The sequence below is a fragment of the Typha latifolia genome, chromosome 7 (genome assembly GCF_019914945.1).
Source record: "Typha latifolia isolate L0001 chromosome 7, TyphaL0001v2, whole genome shotgun sequence".
Taxonomy (NCBI): domain Eukaryota; kingdom Viridiplantae; phylum Streptophyta; class Magnoliopsida; order Poales; family Typhaceae; genus Typha; species Typha latifolia.
In genome coordinates this window covers 2,926,518-2,943,744 of record NC_133092.1, presented here as the reverse complement: position 1 = coordinate 2,943,744, position 17,227 = coordinate 2,926,518, and the positions used below count along the sequence as shown (strand labels likewise).

The following is a 17,227-nucleotide window of genomic DNA, read 5'->3' as shown; positions in this document are numbered from 1 at the left end:
TTGTTCCCCTGTGACCTGATCTTTGTGACAATACATACATATTAGATCAGAAGGTAAGGATGGATAAACTTTAGTATCCATTTATTTTAGCATATATTTGAAACAGCACAAGAGTATGGATATGTTGTCCACTTACTCTTGAGCAAAGTGTAGAATTATGTGCAGCTTATCATTCATATGAAAAGAAAGTCTGAAATAGAACTCCAATATTATGGGACATAAAGAGGCTTGCAACCAGTTCATTTTATCGCCTTTCTTCCAAATTTTTCGATGCACTGACGTAAAGCTAAAGCTTATGCAATTGACAATGAATTCAGGATTTGGATTTGTTTCACGGATTTGGTTTGATATGAAGGCCCTCTGAGTGAGCTAAGATAAGAGGGCCAGGTTCTGTTGGTTGTGTGTCTGGAGTTTCTTCTTAAGCTTCTCTTGCATTATGATATCTATACAAGAGAAATAAAAAACCTTAGGATATCTATGCAGGAGACGAAACAGCCCTACCTTTTAAGTTTTAAAAAATATTCATTACGAAGTATTATTTTGAAACCTCTTAGGAGAAGTGTTATTTTCAAGGGAAAATAAGAGGGACTTTTTATTCACTATGTTATTGTGTAACCAAAGATACCTTACTACGAGACTTTTATAATTTAATTATATTTAATTTTTAAATTTATAATAATAGATTTCTAATATGTCTTTTAAAATAAAATATATATCGGTAGACATGATCAAATGGCCCAGCCCGCCCGTGCCCGGCCCGGACCCGGTTTAGGCCCAGCCCGGCCCGAGCCTGAACTACCCATGGGCGGCACGGGCCAGCTCTTTGCACGCCCGACCCGGCCCGAAAGCCCGCACGTTTGGCCCGCAACTAAGCCCGCCCGTCTGCTACAGTACTTTGCCCTTCTGCTACAGTAATTTACCGCTGCTACAGTAAAAATATTTTGGTATTATGCCATTTTGCATTATTTTAAGCACACATTTAAAAAATTTTAATTTATTTTAATTTTTTTAAAATGGAGGAATATAAATATATATTTTTTAAAATAAGCTAATAGTTAAAAAATTCTAAAAATAGCTAAAATATGGGTTGGGCCAAGTGATTGGTGGGTCAGGCCGGCCCGGCATGACCGGTTAGCTCGATCTCTCACGGGCCAACGGGCGGTAACGGGCTAGACTATTCTAGTCCGGCCCGGCCCGAGTGATTGGTGGGTCGGGTCATGGACAAATACTTAAGCCCGGTTGGCCCAAAGAGTCCAGCCCGAACCCGGCCCCGACCCGCCCGATGATCATGTCTATATATTGGCCGTAGAAAATAAAATATATATCGGCCGTAGAAAATATATGCCCTCACTTTATATACTAAACTTAAATATAATTAAATTATAAAAATCCCACCTGGCCACCATACTATACTTCTGTAGTTTGTGGGGTTGGCCAAAGAAAGGAGTACTACCCACCAGAAGGCCCAGCCGCAAGTGAATTGCTTCTGTAGTGGTTGTGTGGGGCAAGATGATCAAGGAATTAGGGGGAAAAGGAGTAAGAAAAAGAATCAAAGTGCTTATATTATCTCACACAAGTGGGTAGTTTCTTTACTCTTCTAACATGAAAAGCTATTCATGTGAGTGGGATTGTATCATTGCTTAACAATCATGTGGTGTTCCACTAAAGAATATTACAAACAACATCACATGAACTGTGAGGTAGACCATATGTTATGCATCCTGAGACTGTATAATGGAGCTAGATTACTAGAGACATGCAAATGATCAGCAAAGTCAGCCACTTATCTAGTTGCCACATTCTTCTGCCAGTAAAAATTGAAACAGAGGTGTCTGCAAATAAGTTTCCTGTCCAAGTGTCCCAAAGAACTTTTAATCAAAAAAAAGAACAGAAAAAAAAGGTTTCACAAAGAACTACAGTGTAGCATTTCCACGTGTACTTAAATTACATTGTATTAAGATAAGATCTAGGAATAGCTCCACAGCAGTAGTAGATGTAGTCTTCAAAATGCTTCTTAGAAGGTATTTAGGTTACATTCCTTGCCTTGCAAGGCCTTTCATGTTTGGAGATGGAACTGTGAATCTACAATGTCATCAGAAGTACAAAAGGCTCATGTGCCATTTCAGAGTGTTAGGTTGCTACAATTTGTTCACCAGACTTCAATTAGTTCATCAAGCAAGATCCAAAGTAGTAGTTAAGGAAAAAATCTAATTAGGAATGTCAGCTTCAAACAAGTCCTTTACAAAATTGACAAGCACTGTAAACCCATTAACAAAAGAGAAGTGCATAAACCATTGCAGAATTTATAGATGAAAGAAATATGTCCAGAAAAGGAGAAAATAATGAGAAAGAAAAATGAACTACTATATAAAAAACAGGCATAAAGAGAAAAACTGTAGTAAATAAAGCATGAAGGATATTAGGTGTCCAACAATAATGCTCACTCCATATTCTTCCTCCATAGAGTATATCTTATCATGGACGCACATTTAATGACATACAGGAACTATTGACAGCTATTGTGATGCATTGCTCAGCATATGAACAAAGGTTAGCAGATACTAGAGACCAGGCTACCAGGAGATTTCAGTGAGACAAAACATTGTTGAGATTTGAAATAGTAATCCAGTCATACATCTAAATTTTCATTTCCATCTGCCCAAGCAATAATTTTAATAGCACAGTTCCAAAAGGTATCTCTGGTAAAATCTTGCCGGTTTTCCAGACCGTATTCCATCAGCATTTTACTTCACAATCCTATTGATGGCACTCAGGTGAAATGATCGCTACCAGGTATTTCTTTACAATAATGATGTTCTCAACCCAAGTAGGCTCAATTTTTATCTGCAGCAAAGCTTCTTTTCCATTGATTCCAGCTCTACAGTAACTTGCAAAAATGCATTTGTTGCCACTTTTCAGAACTTGCAAGTATATCATTAAATATCTTAGGCCAACAAGATAAAATGTTAAGTATGTTTCAGTTGCTGGAGTAACACAAGTAGAAGAATCTTAAAAAGATATTTGGAGTATAGATCCAAAAAGGTCAACAACATAAGGACTAAACCGTGCATTGCCAAATTAACTTAATGGTGCAGATAAGATGCTCAATAAACAGAAAGTGATCTTATGTGTACCTCCAGAACTACAGTAATAGGGAATCCAATTATTGTGCAGAAGAGAATCACAGGGCAGGACAATGTTGTCAATATCACCTAAATATACATTGCATGACTAAAATAACATGATTCATATGCAGTTAACATGAACTTGCTGGACCACTCATGCAAGTTGGGCAGACCAAAGATTGAGCTTTCATGGGAATGGCAAACAAACATCCAGTTGAAAGGCACAACCTGAATACACACTACAAGTTGATCGCTGTTGCTGTTTATATATAAACAAAATATCATACTCCTATGCTATATATGGCTTAAACTCGAAAAAATCTTAATCAGAACAACAGAATTATCAGCAAACAACTGACCCAAACAGGGAAGGTAGCATTTTTCACATTTCTCTGTAATCCTCATGTGACACCAACATAGTACATTATGGAAGAAAATAGGAAAAGGAAGAAGCAGTATTGTCCCATCCCACTGAGAGGAATTCCATGTGACACAACTAATATAGAATAAAAGATGTGCGATTCCCAGAACATCTACTAATAAAAGTAAACAATAGAACAAAACATGGGTCATTTTAATACTGAAGAAGGGATTAAGATCAAAAGTTACTCGTGAAGCTTGATATGACATCTGAATAAAATGGAGACTTCCAATCAACTAGATTTCCAAATAATAATATTTCTCCATTTTTACTATACATATTTTTGAGGAAACAAGAACATTAAGCCTACATCAAAATTTCTTCTTCACAGTACAATTATACTGCTAAAGGAATAGTTTTGCCATCTCATCAACAACTATCAATTCGGCTTGGATCTAACAAACTAGTTTCTTCTTTCTTTTCAACTTCTCGTAAAATTACACTTGCACACCATGATCGTGGCAACCCAACAATTCCAATCAATGGTAGAACACAATAGGAGGAACCTTAAATACAGATTCATTAAGAAATGGTATTACCTGCGGCCTCTCGGACAAGTCACGGTAAAGCGCATACTCCGCTTCGTAGTCATGCAAATCAAGCTCCCCCTTCTGGTTTGTATGATAATGGTGTTTTGCCTCCGCCGCCTTCCCAAACCCAAAGACGCTAACTTTATCACAAATCCCAGCTGCAAGCATCACCGCCTGCAACCCCGACGAGTAATGGAACATCACCTCATCATGGGTCTTCCCCCACTCCTCCGGCGACCTACCTGTCTCCTCCACAAACCTCTTCAAAGAGTAATATTTTACAATCCTCGCACAGAGGAGATCAAATCGAGCGTCCGTGATAAGGAGAGGAGATTTGTGGGAAGAGTTGCAAACGGTGTAGTCAAGCAAGTGCGCAGCTTGGCAAATGTACATTATTATGGGGATGTTTTCGCCATAGGGGTGGCAAAAGCAACTCTTTCTTCGAGCGCAGCGGTGGAGGATGTTGCTGTTGACGAAGGAGAGGTGGGTCTTGGATCCCACGCTGCGAAGGTAGCCGTCGACGGGGGCGTTGTTGAGGCGGATAACGAGATCGTGGCCGTCGATTTGGTCGCCATAGTTGGATTTCAAGAGGATGCCACTGTTCCCGACGACGGCACAGGAGGGGACCCGACTATTTCCCGTGGAGCCGCCGTAGTGGAGATCGAGGGGTCGCTTGACGAGGTCAACGAGTTCGGACATGATTGGAGGATGAAACCGGCGGCGACGGTACCAGTCGCGGAGGGCGCGGCGGAAGTCGGGGAGGAGGAATTGGTCCTTAGGGTAAAAGATACGGCTCGGGAACCGGTCGAGTCGATCGCGGTGGTTTTCGCGCCGCCACGTGGATCGGGACCGGGCACTCCGGCCAGTGACGGAGGCGGGGAAGTTGCCGTCGAGGAGGTCGTCGACGTCCTTACGCATCGCCGCCTCGCCGGGGTCGATGGCGGAGAGAGCAAGGAGAGTCGCGTTGAGATTCGTGTCCGCTGCCGCCGCGGCGACGGCAACCGCGGCAGAGCCGCCGCATATGCCCCGGCGAAGCGCCACGCGGAAGCTGAGCACGGAGAAGAGGGCGATTAGCACCAGGAGGCTAAACGGCAAGCGCAGAGACCGCTTCATCTCGTGCCCTAAATCGATAAAGATCCCGAAGAAACCGCCATTCCCGTCGAGGAAAACGTAAGAAAGCCACGAATCCGAGAATTCTTGCAACTTGGTCTAGAAAAGATTCCACCTTTACGAGCTTTTCCTCCTCCTCTCAGGGTTAGGAGAACGGGATTTCGGCCGCCATTAGAAGAGAGCTTGGATCGAGCTCGGAGCTACGAGCTCGGAGAGACGGCCCATGGCAAAGTGGGTTACAAAGTGGAGTTTGCTTTTTAACGAAGGGCTCGGGATTTAAAAATTAGGGGGCAGCTTAAGCTTTACTTTTGGGGGTTTGGTCCGGTTTTAGCCTCTTATAAGCTTGGATATCAGGATACGGGATCTCCTCCTTCCCCACTAATGGATCCTCTGTATCTCAGGATTCGTACGACGCGGCAGAATTTGATTTGCCAGGTACCTAGTGTAGCAAGTCCTGCATATAGTAGTGTACTGAATCCCATTTCTTTACGCGGGCGGCTACGTTGGATGAGGTGGCGTGGTGGGTGGACCAATTACTTTGGAGTCTAACATTCTGGGCAGGATCCGAAATCCCCTGTTCTTGCCTTCTCCGAGTAGTATGTTTACAACCACAAGCCCATCTTTTTTGGGGTAGGGAGAATGGGAGATGGTCTTTGATTATTATTTTTCCTATCTGCATCTTAATTAAGTATAAATTTTCCTTGCTGTTGTTGTTATAGGTCCATGGGAAGTCAAGAGGAGGCTTCGGATGTAGATTTATGGAGGGTCCCATGAATATGATGGATGGTATCCTTCCATTAGTGTAATGTTTTCAAGAACAACAATTTTGGAGCCCATCCATATAAGTTGATCCTCGAGCACACCATAACAGTGTTTCTTCTGATACGGCGCCACCCACCAATCTTGACCATGGTATGCATTCTAAGTTTCGAACCAACTATGAGCCAAAATTGTTTACTATTAAGGGATGAAAGGATCTTTATTCATTCGTTCGTTTTGTATACTCTTTGCCTTGGAAATGATGTTAATGTCGTTGATTCCTAGATGGACACGCAATTGTTAGTTTTCTGACAGGGATAACCGAGGGAGCTCTGCTCTGGGGAAGCTTCTCCCCGGGCAATCCTTTCTTCTCTTATATGATTCATTGGATTGGATCCATTTATTTATTCTTATACATGATAAGATGCAGCCTAGTTGGATAAGAAGAAGGACAGGGAAACCAATGGGTGAAAAGAAAAAATTAAGATGAATATGGATCTAAAAAGTAATCAACTGCGTCACGGATTCTAGAGAAGATAAGGAAAGCTCTTTTTGAGAAACAACTTGACCGGGAAATTTCGAGAGCGTTTGGTGGCTATCCAAAAAATTATAACCCTGCCCCAGGAAAACCTGGGCCTCATGTTCCTTTTTTTTTTCTTCCCATAATTAAATACTGAAGGCACACAAGACCACAAGAGTCTGAATATAATTCCACAAAGTATGTGGTAACCAGAGTTTCTGCAAGCAGCACAAAAAGGAATAGGAATTTCCAAATTACATTCAGAATTGCAAATGGAATGTACAGTGTTCATCACAGCAAAATCTTTGATCTAGACTAATTGCCTCGTGGGATTAACGACCAGAAATTATAACTATAGTTTTTCTGGTCTAAGGAAAAAATCACAGATTGACGTAAGTACGTGTTGTGCCTATAGTTATGAGAGATGCAGCGTAGCTGCACGTATCAGTTACACATTTGCTACACCAACTACATATGCATTCCAAGCATCTTGCTGATGGAAAGATGACAATTCTTCATACTTGACATCACGACCAACAGTAAATTCTTCCACATTTTCACTTAGCTGGGTGCTTGGCATCTCTCTGATCCAAAAATGTATGGATTTGAATCCAGCCTCCTCCAAACAGTCCTTGATTTCTGGCAGTGACCATCTGCAAGAGCAAATTTTAATAGACTTAATCTGTCGTGTATGAAGACCGAATTTCTGTGATGACATAATCCAACCCAAATATTCATACCAAGGAGAGCACTTGAGAAATGAGTTTTTTGGTAGTTAAGGATTTTATTTTCATTCTTTTATATACTGCTGTATCACCAACTACAAAAATACTCCATTATCATTTTCTAGATCCAGAATTTATCAAAATCCACGGGAAAAAGAATCCACAAGCATTCTTTCGCGTAATGGAAGGTTCAGAACATATGCAATAGAATGAAATTGCACAATATCCAACTAGTCATCCAAATCAACCTAGCAAGTAGTGGATGCAAGTCTTTGAGAGGCATCAACACTGTTCTCCTTATGATGCTTCTTTAGGGACACTTGTATTCTTTTGCCTTGATAATTTCTTACAGAATTTTCAGACATGCAAGCCTGATGGATTTTTCCATGTTTATGTCATAATCTTTGAATAAAATAAGAAGCTAAGCTAATATATGGATTAAAAGGTTAGACATAAGCATTTGTTGGTGAGGCAAGAAATGAAAGAAAAATATATGCAGATTCAACTCTACATGAACTCGTGTCAATTGAGTGACATTTTTAAATCCACAAACAACCATCATGCAAATGTCAAGTGAGTGACATTTTAAATCCACAAATAACCATCATACATTCACTGGAGGGAGTATTATAGATGCAACTTACAAGCGCCAATGATATGTAAAAGCATGTCGTATTATCTTCTTATTTCCAAGATGGAAGTGGAGGCTGATTTTTGTCCGGCGATTTAAGATATCAAACTCTGCTTGCTCCCAGATATACTGCATTCATAGATAAAAGTGAGGGAAAATCTCCAAATATCTTTGAGAGCGTAAGAAACAATTTAAACTATGAAGGAAGCTCTAGCAATGAGCAAGAAAACCAAGTAGACAAAGATTCCAAGCCCCTCTGCTAATAAATCTTTTAAGACTAAGTGATGTAAAGTCAATGTTAACTTGCTTAGTAGAGTGTCTTTCCGACAGCAGATGCTGTTATATGTCTCCCTGACTCTATCTATATACAGGAGATCAAATTTCGTTTTTTTGTCAAGAACAGCGCTAGTCTGTCTCTTTTACGATTTGGTTTGGAAATACTAGGCACTTTGATAAGTAGAAAAAAGGAAACTCCCAAATTGTCTCACAGGACTTACAGTAAAGTTGGAGAATTTCCTTTGGAGACGTAGCTTGCATTCTGATGATCTACCTCCATATAAGTCCATTACAAATATACCACCATTTTTTGACAATGCTCTAAAGGCATGCTTGAAGTACAAAACTAATTCTGAACGTCTTTGGAGGCAACAGCAGCTATAATTGAATGCACAGACAATGTCTCTGCTGGGCAGTGCAACCTGTAACATGGTTGAACTTGTTGAGCTCACCGGAAAGGAATAATCTGATTTAGTCAGCTCGACAGTTTCTGAAGAACCATCTTCCTCACTTAAAGCAACACCTCTCATGAGATCTTCAACTTCACATTTGACGATGCAGGCTTCATGCGGCTGCAAAACATTTCCATGGAAAAGGGAGATTCTTGAATACCCATCCGCCCCAACTTTATTTAGATTATTCTCAAGGCACCAGTTAAGTGCCTCAAGATCCAAATCTAGACCCAATGATGTTCTTCTTGGGTCACTGCGGAGCCATTCCGTACTGCCAAAGTGATAAGAAAATCAACTTTACAACTTCCATTGAAGTTAATATTTCAAAGAAGTGAAAGCTACGCATAAAATTACTTGCAGTCCTTATAATATCTAGAATTCACAGACAAGGTTCCAGAGTAGAATAATCTTTTCTATGTTATAAGCAGATAAGAAAACCAAGACACCACAAGATGCTCGTAAGAATGCCCTAGAGAACGACTTCGTTGCATTATTGCATCTCATAAAGCATAAAGAGTCCCTAGTGCCCCCATTTACGTTCACTACTGGCCATCCTATCCAGTAGAATGAGCATAAAACGTCAATTTTTCACGATCAAATAAAATTTTCAAAATTATATTCCATTAACCAAATAGCTACCAGTTTCTCCACATTCCTCAGTTAAATGCACAACGCACTCCAAATGGCAAAGAACATATAAAATAGAATCGAGAAATGACATCCACACCTGAGAAGCGCGGTGCCGCAAAAGTCTTCTTGCAAGTGAATTGGGAACCTTCCACCAACGTACATCAAGAAGAACTTTTGCATGTAGCTAATGTCTCCCTTAGGAGACTGCATAAGTTCCAGCAGGGTGCGTTACTAAGTAAAGTTTCTAAGTCAAAGCGAGGAAAAGGAAGGGGGAGATGAGATGTTCGACGAAATGCCAACCTGGACCGATATCTGATAGAGATGGAACTTAGATGGAGATTCAGTGGCACAACCCTCCTCGTGCCCTTCTTCTTGTTCCTCTTTCTCTTGTATGAGGTCGGCGTCGTCCTCGTCGCCCTCTTTTCCGGGTGACGATGGGAGGTTGTAAGCGGAGGAAGGCAAGGAGTCGTCGCCGTCTTCGTCATCCCCCTGAGGAAGAAGGTGACGAGATCTCTGCGACTCTCTTTGCTTCTTCCCGCGCTTCCCCATCTTTGTCGCGCTCGTAGGTTTGTCCGTCGGCGATGAGGTAAGGACCTCGAACTCTCGAAGGCGGCTGCTCTCACACTCTACCACTTCTAATTACGTGCAGTGCACGTGTGGTAGCACGCTTCCTCTGTACACTCGTATCGGGCTTTCCTTTCTTAGCGGGCTGGCCTGATAGGCCCATAGATACTCTTCAATAAGAGCTTGGATTCCCATTTCCCAACTCGCGGCTTGGTTCGATTTCAGAGATCAAACGTCGAACGCCATGGAGGAGACCCCACCACAACCGCTGCCAGAGAAGCCGGCGACGGCACCGGCACCGGCACCGTCATCGTCGGAGGCACCACCAACTACTACGGCGGCTTCACCACCACAAACCTTAACTCCGACCCCATCTCAACCCCCTCCTCCAGCCCCCGAACCACCTCCGCCCTCGTCTTCCACTTCTACTCCCACAATCACAACCCAAAACCCTCAAAATCTCCAAATCCCTACCCAAAACCAACCCCAAGCACAGCAGAGGCTGTCTCTTGGTCGAATCCGACCCCAATCTCCATACCCCCACTTCTCCTCCTCCCCGTCTTCCTCGTCGTCCTCTGCGCCTTCTTCGTCTTCTTCTTTTCCTATTCCATCGTCCTCGTCCTCTCCTTCTCTGGTGCAGAGAGGCGGGCTCGCCATTGGGGTGCCAGCTCACCATCCACGTCCTTCGCAGCCGCCCGTGACATTGCCCCCCTTTGGCCCATCGCCATCATTTAGCCAACCGTTTAGTCCGTTGCATAGGGGAACGGAGCAGTCTCCGGCGTCTAATGCCCAGGTGGGGGTTTGAGATTTTGCTTTCTTGTTTGACTCCTCTTCCAGTTGTTTACTATGGACTTTGCAGTATTAGTGGCATTTCTCTGTTTTTGCCATGACATTTCTAAGTTATGTGCTGATATATGTACTATCCAAGGGTTGGTAATAATTGCTACTTGTTAGCGTTCTATTCTATGCATCATTGGAAAGAAAGAAATAAGTACCTATAAGAGTATTAGACTTTCTGTTTAGACAATCAATGAACTGAAATTTCTAGTGGTAGGATCTGCAGAATTTGCTAGCTCAGTATAACAAGGATAGATAACAATTCTCCCTATTTTTATCTTCTTATCATAAAAATCATATGTATTAAGAGCTATATAGGCTTCACAATGCTGCCAATACAATTAAATCAATCTACTAGATTATATCCTTGTTTACTATGTTGTATTATTCCTTACTGGATATAGACCGCTGAATATGTTGGTTCCACTTTTAGCTTCATTTTTTGCTTTCAAAGTATTGTTTGAAAAGGCTCTTAAAATTGGTTGTCCAACTGAAACGATCTTTCACTTATTTCCTGAACTTAGTGCTGACATTTGTAATTTCAACAATACTTGAGAAGAAATTAGAGTAAGTTTGATTTTGAAGCTTATCCGCCCTGCAGTAGGACATGGCCTCTTTGCTTTGACTTTTGAGGTTCTTAACCTTTAAGTTAATAATTTGTCTACTTAGTACTTTGTTTTAATTTGTCATAGAGTTTCCTAGAGTTTTTGACTCTTTTAAGTCTACCCATAATTTTTTGCACTTTAATTTATTTCTAAACTTAAATATAAAAGCATGTGTGTTTGGAAACTACTAACCCGGTTAACAATATTTAAATATAAGTCACCGATTGAATCAGTGACTTATATAGAAATTTCAAATCCTTTTAAAAAGTTATTAAATCTGAGGGAGGAATTTATATGTAAGATGATGATCCGACTTATATTTGAAAGTCAATGAACCAAAAAATAATTTATATAGAAATTTCTCTCTGACACCTGGCAAACTTTTTGGAGGATTTGAAAATTCTATATAAGTTGCTGATTTAGTGTATGACTTATATTTGAAAGTCACAAATTCAGTCAGCGACTTATTTTTGGAACACACTAGCCTGGTAGATATATTAGACACGTAAAAGAAATTTTTAAGAGGGATAGTTTGGTCAAAAACTCAGTTTCCTAGGCTATAATTATCCTATGCATTGAAGTGCATAATTTTTTTTTCGAAGTTTACTTATTTAGTATCATTTGTTGTTTACCAATTACTCTGATTTTGACTTTCAGGTCAGACAACCAATGCCGGGTATTCAGAATATCGGAATGATTGGTTCTCTTAGTACTGCTTCCCAGATGCGGCCAACTGCAGTTTCAGGTCCCCAACCACAGAGACTTGGTCAACCACCAGTAAGATCAGCTTCTCCATCTGCTAACCAAGCATTAAATCCACAAGTAAGTGAAGAATCTACTTAACATATAATATTATGTAATATAATTTGGACTCTTGCTTGCTTAGAAAACTGCATCTCTCATTGATCCAGCTAAATATAGTTATTCCTTGCTTAGTTAATGGATTAGATAGTAATTTTAGATAAATCAATGATCTATGATGTTCCATGCGAAGCTTTTATGATGTGTGTCAACTGTCAAAACATAGTTAGTAGACTCGCGACCCACCTCCCCCCTGCTCTGGCTGGGTGGGATGTTATTATATTAGTCTAATTTGAAGATAATTCTCAAGACCAGTAATGGTGATTGCATGGGATAATTGGTGCAGCGCTCTTGTATCCAACTTAGGTGTTGCTTGGCTAGTATTGCTTTTTATTTGCTCAGGTTATATCAATTTGCTAGGAGGCAACCTTTTAAAGTTTTTTGTGGAATAATTTGGTTTTATGATTTTATACTAACATAATTCTTTCATTTCTTATTTCTGCAGAAATTTCCCAGTCATGGTTTATCAAGAGCCTCTTCCATGGCTCCAAATTCTGCATCAGTTTTACCACAGGGTCAGCAACCTGTACAGCAGTCAATGATATCACCTCAGGGAAAGCAAATGCATGCACCTTCTATGCCTTCCTCTTCATATAGGCCACAAGCACAGCCACATGTTCTGCAACCGAGACCATACCATCTCCAACAGTCCCTGCCTGCAACTTCACATCAGCAAAATATGCCGTCATCCCAACAGCACCTGCAACAAAAACAAGTGCATCAGCAGCAACAACAACCACCTTTGGTATCGCATCTAGCACAAGAACAACATAATCAACAATACCTTGCACATAGAAACCAGCAACTACAACAACAGTCTGCTAGAGCTCCTGCATCGACTGCTAATAAATCCAATTCTCCCGTTCTTTTACAGGCTGGGGTTGCCCAATCTGGAACTACCACACCTATTGTTACTACAGATGCTTCAGAATCTGGTACTCACATACTCAGCAAAAGAAGCATCCAGGAATTGGTTACCCAGGTGCATTAGACTTGTCTCACATTATATTTCTAGATGGATATTCTGCAATCTTGGTCAATGTTTTTAGAGACAAGAATAATTATATATACCTTGAATCGTAGGGCCTGTTTTGCACTGTCTGTGTTCTTTCTTCATCTTCTTATTTAAATAAAGACACAGAATATAGAGACAATAATCGCATTTAAATAATAGTGAGATATTTTGTCCCCTCTTTCATTTGAATCTTACTTGTCCTTCCACAACGTAAAAAGTGAAGATAAGAAAGAAAAAAGTATTATGCCAAGCAAGAGTATTTAAGTGTAAAAAAAATCATACACAGAAAGTAATGGGAAATTTATAGTCGATAAATTGATTTATAAACTCATAAAGGAATCAAAATGAGCCCTTTTTGTGGTGTTAGACTTTAAAGCTCATATGGATAGAAACCTCATCCTGATAAATTTACCATCTTAATTATTTTTCTCAGTTCATCAATTCTCTGCTAATTTTTCCTTGGCGTAAGTCTTGCACATGTTGTTGGAGATCTCTGTGAAGGATTATCCTCGTACACTTTTCTGTCTTGTAGAACGTACTGATAAGAAAGCAGCCATTGGCTTTGAAGTTACAATTTGAGTGCCAACTACTGTGCACCGCACCCTTTCTCCATCTTCATTGAAATTATAACTACCACTTAAACTTGACATGCAATCAATTGAAGTTAAGAAGACTTCTACCAAGAATTTTTTTATGATTATCATGGATTTTATTGTATATATGTTATTGTATTTCTGAGGGATTGCAATCACATCTCCATCCAGGTTTTAAACCCACACAACATCCATTTATTGGACATCAGACCGTATTCAGGAAAATTTTATCTGCCAAACTGCCAGTATCAGTCAGGGTTTGGTCAAGGCCAAAAGTCCTGGTACTGGCTACTAGGCATCCATTAGACTTGAATTTCCATCTAACATACTAATTTTTCCTTCAAGTTTGACAATTGATATTTTGCACCTAAACAGACTTGACTATTTTATGATTTGGAAGTAACTATCCTGCTTATTTAATGCAATCAGCTAGCAGCAAAGAAAGTTTACTTGCTATCATGATGGGTTTGGATTACTCCTATTGCCTTGATGTGGAAATTGATTTAATTGAACATAATCACACCTGACGGATTACAATTGTTCACTTTTGAAGAATGCACCAGACAATAGGCTTCAATCTTCTTCATTGATGTTTCTTCATGCAGATTGATCCATCAGAGAAGTTGGAGTCTGATGTAGAAGATGTTCTCATTGAGATTGCTGAAGATTTTCTCGAATCGGTGAGTTTGGATCTAAAAGCTACAAATTCCCTTCAAGATTGGTGAAGATTTCCTTGAGTTTGTTAGTTCATTTAATATGGAGTTCAGGATCTCCTGTTTAGGAAGTTCACAAACATGGTTGTTAATTCTGAAGTTTTTATATTTACTGATCGCCGTCTTCTGTCAATTATCGTTTCATGAACAGATTACCACATATGCTTGCTCCTTGGCAAAGCATAGAAAGTCAACTATGCTAGAATCAAAAGACATACTACTCCATGTTGGTAAGCAGTTTCAGTCTGTTTTTTCATATGATTGATTTTGTCCTCAATACTATTTTCCTCCCAGTTTGTTTTCATATATGGTTGTGTTAGAGCTGTACTTTTGCTTGCAGAGAGGAGCTGGAATATGACAATGCCTGGTTTTGGTGGAGATGAGATCAAATGCTACAAGAAGCAGGTATTGTAAGTTTATATGTGAGATGAATAGAAGGAGAGATCCCTTTCATCTTTTCTATTGCCTTTTTCTCTGCTTTTCCCTTGCAAGTTGATATGATGTCTGATGATCTTCTTCTGGTGATTTTTTTGGGGCATGATGGACAGCACATGAATGATATTCACAAGGAGAGACTCACTGTGGTATGAGTCAGTTCCTCTCTCTGCAGAAGTTACTAATTTTACTTCTTTTTTGTCTTACATTCCTCTTTTTAATTTTGTGGTTCTATAGTATACTAGTGTTATATCTTTTTCTATACCCTGGAGAATTCATATGTTTTGCCTATTTACAAGCTTTGAACAAATGAAACTCGGCCCTAGCTGTCGTTTGATGATTGTTCAGTGTGTGATCAAAAGATTCATCCCCTTTTGTGGGGAATAAGATTCACTAGGAGTTAAATTTGCAATTGCTTATCATTTTATTTTTCACATGCTATTCTTCATTTTGCTGAAGGAAGTTCATTTAATAACTCTAAAGTGGCAAAATTATTAAACAATAGAATGTTGGTATGCAGTTTTTTTTTTCTGTTGCACGGCCAGAGATTGAAGCTTGATCATCTTCAAGAACGAGGATTCAAGGAAATATATCAGCCATAACGGCCATATCATAATTTTCCTAGGAAATATATCAATAACTGGAGATGAATAGGAAAGAAGAAAAAGAATACATAGAAAAGTGGTATAATTTGACTAATTTCCAATGCAAGTTAGATTGCTCTCTCATCGCCTGCATTCAAAGGACTAGAGGGACATACAATTTTCTATTGTCATTCATACCATTTTTCAATGTATAGCAGAAGCCATCAATCCTTTTATAAGAAAACCTAGACATAGGTATTCTGCATGCTACCTTGGTTTCAGTCTAATACTGACTTTTTAATTTTTCTTTGGTTGCTAATGCATGGATGCACTTGTTTTGTGTTTATTTACAGATTAAAAAATCGATTGGAACAAGTGATAGCGGGAACGCAAAGAATTCCGCTGCTGTGCAAGCTGCAGCTAACCAGAAATCTCACACACCAAAGGCTTCTTTGGTAGGTTCCCCAAATGCATAAAAAACAGTCCAATTCAAGCAAAAAAGGTTCACCCTAAGGCTTTTATATATAAGTTGCCTACCGTACTGCAAACTTCTTACCATAGATTGGGCTTATGGCCCAATCGGCATCAATAATACAAAAAGATGAAAGAGATGACATTCTACAACATGGAACATGGGAAAGGCCTGCAGTTGGAGTTCAAGATCCGAAAGTTGTAGCTGTGGTCTGTGGAGTTTGTTCCATTTGCAAAAGGTTCATCTTGTAGCCACAGTTTAATAGCACCAGTCGTATGACATTTCTTAGAACAAGATTTTGGATTTATCGCAGGTAGGCTTTATAAATATTTTTACATAGTTACAGTAACATTCTGATGTGCTTGGGGTACTTGTACTAGTTTTTTTCTTATTTTAATTTTAGTAGTAGTAGTTACTGTCTAGTTTTAACCAACGATGGTCATACCACAGGCACGGACCGTGTCGACCATCGGTCGGCACGGCACTTACTAGCCGTGCCGTAATAGAATGAGAGAAAGAGGTAAGAGATATCCACCTTTGCCATTGTAGTCGTCGTTGCCATCGTTTGCCGATCGTCGTGATCCGAATCCAAATATGTAACTTAAGTTTTTAACCCACCCAATCGTTATATATATATATATATATATATATATATATATATATATATATATATATATATATATATATATATATATATATATATATATATTCTTTCTCGATGGCTGGCTAGGGCACGAAGCGATCGGCGGGCGACAATCGGTGACGAGGTCGATGGTGAGTGGCGATACATTAGGAGGGATGTTATGCGGCACCCTCGTGCCACGTGCCGGTATGCCGTTGGCACGGCCATCCTTGGTTTTAACTCACAAGCGAGATTCCATTGAACATGTGGAAGAATATGTCTCTTCCTCTCCTTAGGGAACAGTTGGTATCTGCTCTCCAGTAATATATCCCTTTTTGACGAATGGTTTGATCCTCACAATGCAAGTTATAATGTCTACCTACCAAAAGTTCTGGTTATAAAACTGCCAAGCCATCGAGATCTAGGTAATTCGACAGCGATTAGTACTTATCCTGTCCAAGTATCATCATCCTTGAGTCATCAAGTAAAACGTCCTGCTCATACCAATGACATTATCTAATACATTATCTACATTTTACTAATAAAATACGGACTAAACCTTATATTAATACTCAAGTGGCACGAGTGACGAGTATGACAAGGGTTTTTAGTTGTTACGAGAAGACGTGTGTTTCCGATGCATTGCTTTTAATGTGGTACCAGGTCCGCAGCATCCCATGTGTGCGTATTCACAAGAGATCAAGAGAGGCAAGCGTCCACGTGGTGTGTCCCCCTTGCTAGCAAAAT

General features: G+C 40.0%; 3 protein-coding genes across 7 annotated transcripts; 1 reads left to right on the top strand and 2 right to left on the bottom strand.

Moving 5' to 3' along the window:
- Positions 1–1,537: 1,537 nt before the first annotated feature.
- On the bottom strand, positions 1,538–5,849 carry LOC140791918 (sialyltransferase-like protein 1). 4 transcript variants are annotated; one of them, XM_073142644.1, is made up of 2 exons: positions 4,086–5,840; positions 1,538–1,847 (listed from the first exon to the last, which is right to left on the bottom strand). In XM_073142644.1, the coding sequence occupies exons 1-2, from the start codon at positions 5,187–5,189 to the stop codon at positions 1,788–1,790; spliced, it is 1,164 nt and encodes a 387-aa protein (XP_072998745.1). In that variant the 5' UTR covers positions 5,190–5,840; the 3' UTR covers positions 1,538–1,787. The 4 variants fall into 4 exon arrangements, with proteins under 4 accessions (XP_072998745.1, XP_072998747.1, XP_072998746.1 ...); XM_073142646.1 differs by lacking the exon at positions 1,538–1,847 and adding an exon at positions 2,591–2,887; XM_073142645.1 differs by lacking the exon at positions 1,538–1,847 and adding an exon at positions 2,591–2,878.
- An 848-nt stretch (positions 5,850–6,697) lies between these two features.
- LOC140791834 (uncharacterized) lies at positions 6,698–9,818 on the bottom strand. The gene is made up of 5 exons (XM_073142497.1): positions 9,480–9,818; positions 9,277–9,383; positions 8,319–8,820; positions 7,835–7,950; positions 6,698–7,118 (listed from the first exon to the last, which is right to left on the bottom strand). The coding sequence occupies exons 1-5, from the start codon at positions 9,726–9,728 to the stop codon at positions 6,914–6,916; spliced, it is 1,179 nt and encodes a 392-aa protein (XP_072998598.1). The 5' UTR covers positions 9,729–9,818; the 3' UTR covers positions 6,698–6,913.
- A 107-nt stretch (positions 9,819–9,925) lies between these two features.
- Positions 9,926–16,207, top strand: LOC140791832 (transcription initiation factor TFIID subunit 12). 2 transcript variants are annotated; one of them, XM_073142496.1, is made up of 9 exons: positions 9,934–10,536; positions 11,843–12,007; positions 12,492–12,791; positions 12,921–13,028; positions 14,260–14,334; positions 14,519–14,597; positions 14,708–14,772; positions 14,916–14,951; positions 15,740–16,207. In XM_073142496.1, exons 1-9 carry the CDS (start codon positions 9,988–9,990, stop codon positions 15,860–15,862), a joined length of 1,500 nt encoding a protein of 499 aa, XP_072998597.1. In that variant the 5' UTR covers positions 9,934–9,987; the 3' UTR covers positions 15,863–16,207. The 2 variants fall into 2 exon arrangements, with proteins under 2 accessions (XP_072998596.1, XP_072998597.1); XM_073142495.1 differs by having other exon boundaries at positions 9,926–10,536; positions 12,492–13,028.
- Positions 16,208–17,227: the final 1,020 nt, after the last annotated feature.